General features: G+C 40.1%; 1 protein-coding gene across 4 annotated transcripts in view; it reads right to left on the minus strand.

Moving 5' to 3' along the window:
* The window catches only part of Nacalpha (nascent polypeptide associated complex protein alpha subunit), a 41,444-nt gene extending 38,805 nt beyond the window's left edge, over nt 1-2,639 (minus strand). For 2 of the 4 annotated variants that reach the window (XM_053783209.1, XM_053783205.1), the window contains exons 1-2: nt 2,376-2,535; nt 309-438 (exon numbers count right to left, since the gene is read on the minus strand). In XM_053783209.1, coding sequence (XP_053639184.1) covers nt 309-407 — 99 coding nt within the window. In that variant the 5' untranslated portion in view covers nt 408-438; nt 2,376-2,535. Of the gene's footprint in view, nt 1-308; nt 439-2,375 lie in introns of all 4 variants that reach the window. The other 2 variants (XM_053783206.2, XM_053783207.2) reach the window with 2 other exon arrangements.
* Between the last annotated feature and the right edge of the window lie 5,264 nt (nt 2,640-7,903).

Genomic DNA, 7,903 nt, shown 5'->3' on the forward strand with positions numbered 1-7,903 from the left:
GCTTTCTCGAGTTACTAGCCCTCTGAGCTTAATAATCAAGTCTTATTTTTCCAAAACCTTTTTCTATGAGTAAGGTCCCCCAATTTGCTGACTTAGCACATTTTATCATGTCTCTGATAATTAGCTAAGTTTATATTTTCAAGGAATGGTGATCCACCTTTTGGTTACATCTGCCAACAAATTTACTGAATGAAAATGAAATACCATTACAGTACTACAGACAGGTAGACATTTGACAACTATTGAAAATAACTTGCTTTACCAATATTCCTTCTCCACATCATTAGCAACATAAAAAGCGATCTTACCTCTGATGCATCAGAGTCCGAACCTGAGCCAGCCTCTGGCTCCTCTACAGCTTCCGCTGCTGGTGGAGAAGTCTTCTCAATCTCTGTGAGCTCAGGCATTTTGATGGTAATCTTGATGGTCAGTTATTGCCTGGAAAATTATTTTAAGATGGAAAACAGCCAAGGAAACATATGATGAATAGTATCTGAATTGTTTAACTAGACAGATGTAGCTAAATAAATAAAAAACAAAGACATTTGAGTCACACTTTGATGGACTGTATGACTCAGTCAGGTTACGATAAGTTGACCAGACATTCCGATTTCGGCAGGCAGGTATCGCCTTCGAGTAGAATTCCCTATTGTCCTTTCCTCAAATTAAGATTTATTAATGATGAACATAATGAACAATCAATTTTACTGCGAATAAGCTGTCTTGTAATGACATTATTCGACAAGAAAGGAAGCATGGACATGCCTAGCATAGGCAAGTAGGCCCATGCCTACCATGCCAACCACTCACACATACTCAAGTACCCATCAAACCTATATTTAAAGATACTCAAAGTTCTTGCATCATTGATGCCACCTGGGAGTTTTTTCCATTCATCAATAACCCAATGGAATTAAGTCACTGACATTTTTGGGTTATCCTAGGTAATTTACATATATGCTGCTATGTATAATTTATGTAATTATGTGTGTACCTGTATGTGATAAACTTGCTATTGCCAAACCAGTACTTCCCAATATTCTTTCTAAATCTAAATTTCTTAATGTTGAATTCACTGCTGCAAGTCCTATCTTTGGCTAGATATTTTCAAAATGCTATGCATATCCCCTTTATTTTTTCTTTTATCCATCCGTACACCTCAAATCTCTAATTCTACACCTTTCCAAAGCCTGCAAATAAAGTTGGAATAAAAATAACAATATATGTATACATTATACATGTAAATTATAGAAATTTAAAGCCACTACAGGCATGCATTTATAAAACCAAACCTTTAATTCTTACATTCTCATGAATGAGAAGGGTTTAGTGCTTCTTTTGATTATAATAATAATAATGAACGAGAAAGAATGGGCTTGAGAAAATAATGTATAAATTAATATTTACAGAACGTTGCTGGATAAAGTGTCACCTGGATAATTTGCTAATCTGACGACTTCTTCACAAGATATCCATATGAGCCTTATTCAGACAAACTGACAAATATTTTACAGTTGGTAGTATAAATTTTTACAATGGTTCCGAGGGAACATGAATACTCTCAGAATATAACAATGGCATATTATTGTAGACTTAAACTAGGATAAGCACTTTTAATTCAAATTAATAGATTTTTAATGGAAATATTTTAGTGCTAAATTGGAAATATCCTGAAAATACTAGAAAATCATATAAAAATGAGAAAAATAACATTATATATGGAGGTTATTTACTTCAGTACTCAAACAGTTGTGAGATCCTCAAACTTCACAACTAAAGTTTACTTTTATCCAAAAACTGTGATATTTACAAATGTTTTTAAATTCTTACTTTATTTTACAAAATGCTAAGTATTAGTTCTTTAAGGTTATCTGTATATGTTACAATGTAAGACAATGGTTACCATCCAAATATATTATTACATCGTACCTAATTAAACTCTAATGATTAGTCATAAAGGCCACAATTCAGACAAATAGCAGACATTCAATGACACATTACATTACCTATACTGTTGTACTATATGTACATGGAAATGCCCATAATTCTGGTAAATTTAGGTAAATAAAGTGATTCACACCTCGTGTATATATATGTCATGTACAAGAGGAAAAAAAAAATGAAGGCGCCAAATAAAGGCTCTAGGCTTCTTGGCATTAGAAGTGTTAAGAAAATACTTAGATAACTAACGCTGTTAACAATATGTGCTCATAAGAGTCACTCAAAATCATGTGAACCTCGTGCATGCATTGCTACAAAAGAGAGCTAAAAAAAAATAATTCAAGTGAGAATAACAAGATTGAGAAACGTCCGCTGCAGACACCGCCATGAGATTTTCCATCCCCATTTATCGGGATCATCGGTTAACAACTAACCTTTCCGGGTTATCGGTGAGGCGCAGCAACGTTCATGGAAAAATATGGTGAGAGCCACTGGTGGCGGCGGCGGCTGTCACCGTAAGAAATCTCACCAAAAATAAACTCACCAGAGGCTGTCTCTGAGAACGGCGCCGAAAGGACTCTAGGTGACGATGTTGCCAGCACTGTTGCCAAGCTAGCTGCCAATACCGCTATACTTAGCACTTTTTGCAAGCTGTACCTTCACTTAAATGTCTGGTAATAATGACACAGAAATATAAACAAACACCTTAGTATGTAAATAAGTAATTAAGTTTATTTAAGCACAGGTACACATAAGTACAATTATCATACGTATTGTGAATTACCTAGGATAACCCAAAAAGTCAGTCAACGTTACTTATTTCCATAAAAAGCAAACTTATTTGCTGAAAACTCTCGCACTTATGGATGACTAGAATTGTCTTACATAATACCATAAGCGTAAATTACCTAGGATAACTCAGAAAAAAAGACTTACTTATTTGCACTGATTAATGAGGAAATAAGTCACTGTCTGACATTTTTAGGTTATCCTAGGTAATTTATCATATCTTACGCTATATATGATAATTGTATTTATGTGTACCTGTACCTAAATAAACTTACTTGAAAGATATGCAACACCAGTAAGTTTATATAGGCACAATTACGTATTTTGGGGGATAATTACAAGTGTCTTCCATAGTAATATACGATACAAATATAAATAACTGCATTTTCAAGCACGAATATATATTATTCTTTACACAATGGTTGTACCATGGATAATATTTTTATAAACAATGATCTTTAGTGATGCAAGGTACAATTACACATTAAGTTCAATTATCATACATAGTAACATGTGTAAGTTACGTAGGATAATCCCCCCAAAAAAGTCATAGTGACCTATTTCCACTAGGGTCTTTGTGTTTAATATCTATTTAAATGACCTGATTAATTAGCCTGGCTGAAAACTTTTCAGATTAATACCAGATGATTATTGACGTATTCACAGATAAGCGCTAAATCCGTAAGGTTCACAAAGAGAGAGGGGAGGGAGTAGGAAATAATCAGATCTGATCTAAGGGGAGGAAGGGAAGTTCCATTTCCTTGGATTAAAAACCTTGAAGGGTCCTACTAGTGCAACATTGTGAAAATTAATCCTAAACTAATTGACACTAATGACTTCCTTACCCTTACGGGAGGTTCCTGTGAGGGGCTCTTGATCCTGGAATTGAGCCTCAATTCATTTTCCATAGATAAGGTTGAACCTGAATGTTCCCTATTCCCACAGGTGCTGTACGAGACCTATGGGTTTAGTGCTCCCCTCGTAAATACAATGCAATACTGGCCTTAGCTAAAAGTCTTTCCTAGTTATGGAAAAATAAATGGTGCCACAACATACTGTGTATATTAAGAAGCACAGTGGAAATAAGTCACTCACTTTTACTTTTCGGTCACCGTGTCTCGATTGATACCGCATGTGGAAAATACTGTACATATTTTCCAGAAATTCAGTATTTATATGTAAATAGATGGCCATACTGTATTTAATAATATTTATGTCATAGAAAACGGAAAGCCTGCGTTTGCGCAGACGAGACTCGCCATCTTGGTTTTGAATTTTATACAAACGTCGGTGTAATGGGAAGAATTTTTCGTGCTCTAGAGGTTAAAATTGTGTTGACACCTCTCAAATAGGAGGCGAAATTGGTGGATGTGCATTCCTGCATAACTTGAGATATCAGACGACTGGACAAGACAGCTCCAGGAACCTCAGATAAGCTCTCTAGATTTGTGTGTAATTCTGGCCAGCATTATTTTCATAGATTTAGTTAGAGTGAGGTTTTCTGAGTATGATACACATTAATCTCCAGTCAAATTGGTGAGTGATATTAAGATATATTTTCCTTCTGTTATGTAATTGTGTATATATATAACCATTTATTATTTTTAATATACAGTCCAGAAATTTATATATTTACCAGTATTCCTGGTGTATGTATATTTCATTTAATTAATAGGTCCAGAGCAACTTGTGGTTATGACAGTGGTAGGTATCGAAGGGGGACATTTTTTGCGACCTAGGTGTCCCAAATTCCTACTTGTCTATGTAACATTGATAAATAATAATTATCTTTGTTATCATTTACTGTTATGTACATAATTAGTTACATTCAACTAAATGCAATTTTCCACACCGCATTCGGTTCACATTCCGAGAGTCCGTGGTCCGATCCCCGGCATGGGTCGAAAAGATGAGCATGTTTCCTTACACCTGTTGTCCTTGTTCACCTAACATTAAGTAGGTAACTGGGTGTTAGTCAACTGGTGTGGGTCGCATCCTGGGGGGGACAAGATTAAAGGTTCGAGGTTCGAGGTTCTGACCAGATCTTTGGTAAGAGGGGAGGGGGGGAAGAAGGATGGGTAAGGATGGAAGTTTGGGAAAGGTTGGGGAGGGAGGAGGGGTAGGTGGGGATATAAAAGGGTAGTGGCCTATCCACTTTGGTGTAATTTGAATATGCGTGTGTGCATATTGAGTGATTTATGAAGAGGTTGGTTATATGTGTAGGGTATACTTCCTTCCCATCAATTTCGCAATGCTATATTGTGTTATATCACTGCGTCATTGAATTGGAAGGATGCATACTGCATAGAATTGCTTGCCTTTTTTTTCGCAAGAGGTTGGTCAGGAGGCACAGCTGCAGGCGAAGGTGAATGGGCATTCGATGGAGATTGGTTGCTCACCTGGAGTCGGCCAGCAAGGCAGTGACTGAGGTGGTGTCCTGCTGTATTGTAGTAGTAGATGTAACGAGGTCAGTTGTGAGGTGTTGGTTGATAGAAGTGGGTCACCCGGAGATGGGGAGGGCTTGTCCGTGTTACTGGACATAGAATGGTTCTGGTGGTATCCATTCTTCGTCTGTGGGGAGGTTGCTTAAGATATTGGGACGAGGGAAGTTCTCCTTGTGGATAAAGCATCGAACTCTTTGTTGGAGGGTCATTCTTTGGGATCTGTGGGGAGGAGTGGTGATGGTATAGTCGGTTGTGTTCACTGGTTGGGGGGGATTCTCTCTGTCAGGCACGTAGAGTTCCTTCATGTCATATAGTTGTCTCTTAGTAAGTTTGTCTAATCGGACGTTGATTGCGGGGATTCCCTGTTGTATGTGTAGGTCCTCTGATCTGATTCTGTCTCTGAGTCTGGTGTTCGTGATGAAGCAGAGGGCTTTGTTTTGGACTCTTTGGAGTTTGAGCATGTTGGTTTTGGTTGTGATCGACATGGGTACGCAGGGGTATTCTAGCAGAGGTCTGTTCATCATCTTGTACAGGTGAAGTTTGATGTGGGGAGGGGCTGCTTTGAATCGATAAAGTTGGCCAAGGCGGGCTTTCGCTAGGTTTACTTTTTTGGTTACGTGGGTTGTAGAGTTGAGTAATCGGCCGATCTCGTATCCTAGGATCTTGTTTGGATTCCTTATAGCAATACGGGTACCTCTGATGGAAATGCCCCCTTTTTCTTCTATGGTTGATGGTAAGCACCCAATGGTGCTGATGGGGACTTTGTCAGGGATGGTTGTGATTCTCCATTTCTTCTCCCACCTGGCAGTTCTATTTAGTTCTTCATTCATTTTCTCGATTGCTCTCCTATGCTTGTTTGCACCAGCTGTAGGGGTGGAGGAGACAACATGGATGACATCGTCTGCGAATTGGGTGATGATGGTGTCGGTATGTTCAGGTTGGGGGAGGTCGTTGACGTATATGTTGAAGAGGACGGGGCTGAGGCAGGAGCCTTGGGGTACTCCTGCTGTTGGTGTGAAGGGAGTTGCTTCCGCTCCGTGGAAGGTGGGGATGATTTTTCTTCCTGTTAAAAAGTTGTAGATGAGCCTGAGAAAGGTCCAGTTGTGATCAGGGAGGTCTACGAGTTTGTAAATGAGACAGTCGTGCCAAAGGCTGTCGAAGGCCTTGTGAACGTCCCTGGTGGCGATGAGGGCCAGGTTTCCTTGCTTCTTCATGCTGGCCACAGCATCATAGATGTTTATGGCATGCTGAGTGCTGCGGTGGGACCTGAAGCCGAACTGCCTTTCAGAGAATAGGTGGTTGAACTCCATGTAACAGTTGAGTCTGTTGGAGATTATTCTTTCAAAGACTTTGCCTGTGACTTCGAGTAGGGAGATGGGTCTGTAGTTCTCGGGATTGCGGTTGTCCTTGTTTGGTTTGGCGATGAAGATCATCTTAGCTGTCTTGAAAGCCATTGGGAAGTGACCGGATGCCAAGATGGCATTGTAGATATTCACCAGAGACATCTTGCAGTTACGGGGGAGGTACTTTAGATGTTTAGCTCTTATGCCTGATGGGGCTGGAGCTGTGTTTCTCAGTCGCCCTATGACTTGGGATACTTCTCCGAGCGTGATTGGTCTGGTGAGGGGATGTTCGTCTTCAATGGTAGCTGTGTTAATTGATGGAATAGGATGAAAGTCTTCTAGGTTCTCGTCCCGCCATTGGTTGACCCACTGATAGTGGGTGTTGTTAAATCTTCTGCTGTCGTTGTGTAAGAGAATGTGTAAGGGTAGTCACTACCTCACCATTTGCGTCGGTGAAGGAGTGAGAGAGGTGTTGAGTGGGAGTGTGTTTGGCCCCTAGTAGTCTGCGGATCGTGCTCCAGAATTGGTCAGGGTGGCGTTTGTACTGGTTAGCTTGGCACACCAGATATTCCCAAAGATCTCTTTTATGCTGGGTTATTAGGGCGATTAGCTCTCTTCTCGATCTCAGTAGGGCTTCCCGGGAGGGTTGCCCTGTGAGGAAGTGTCTACTGCATTCTAATTGGTAACTGTTCATTCTGTCCTTTATTTCCCTAGTTGGTTTGTATTGTTGGTAAATCTTGGACTTTGTTAGTGTGCAGCAAGCTTGTGTGGCCTCTTTGATTCTGGCGTGAAGGGAGTTAATTGCCCCATCTATTGCATTGCAGGGCTGGTCTTCGAGAGAGATGGTTTGATCATTACCTAAGAAGGCTCTAAAGGGGTCGAAACCTAGCGTCTTCAGGTTGGGTTTAGGGTGGGTGGGTGTACGGAACAGAGTGGACTGTAGCTTGATTACCACAGGGATGTGATCGGATCCGACGTTGCCACCTGGAGAGACTCTACAGTGGAACAAATCACAGTCTCTGTTGGTGAGGACTACGTCTGGGGTGGAAATAAGACAGAATGTTCTTGACTGAACATTCTTGGGTGGCTAACCCTCCGGGTTACAGCCAATAAACTTACGCTTAACACTGACAAAACCTACTATATTATGTTTGGTAGCAGAGCAGGAGATGCACAAATTAACATTAAGATCGACAACACTCTAATTACCAGACATAATGAGGGCAAATTCCTAGGCCTATACCTTGACAACAACCTGAATTTCAGCACCCATATCCAACACATAACCAAAAAAGTATCCAAAACGGTTGGGATCCTCTCCAAGATACGATACTACGTGCCGCAAAATGCCCTTCTCACACTATACCACTCACTTATTTATCCATA

Source organism: Cherax quadricarinatus, chromosome 57 (assembly GCF_038502225.1).
Source record: "Cherax quadricarinatus isolate ZL_2023a chromosome 57, ASM3850222v1, whole genome shotgun sequence".
Taxonomy (NCBI): domain Eukaryota; kingdom Metazoa; phylum Arthropoda; class Malacostraca; order Decapoda; family Parastacidae; genus Cherax; species Cherax quadricarinatus.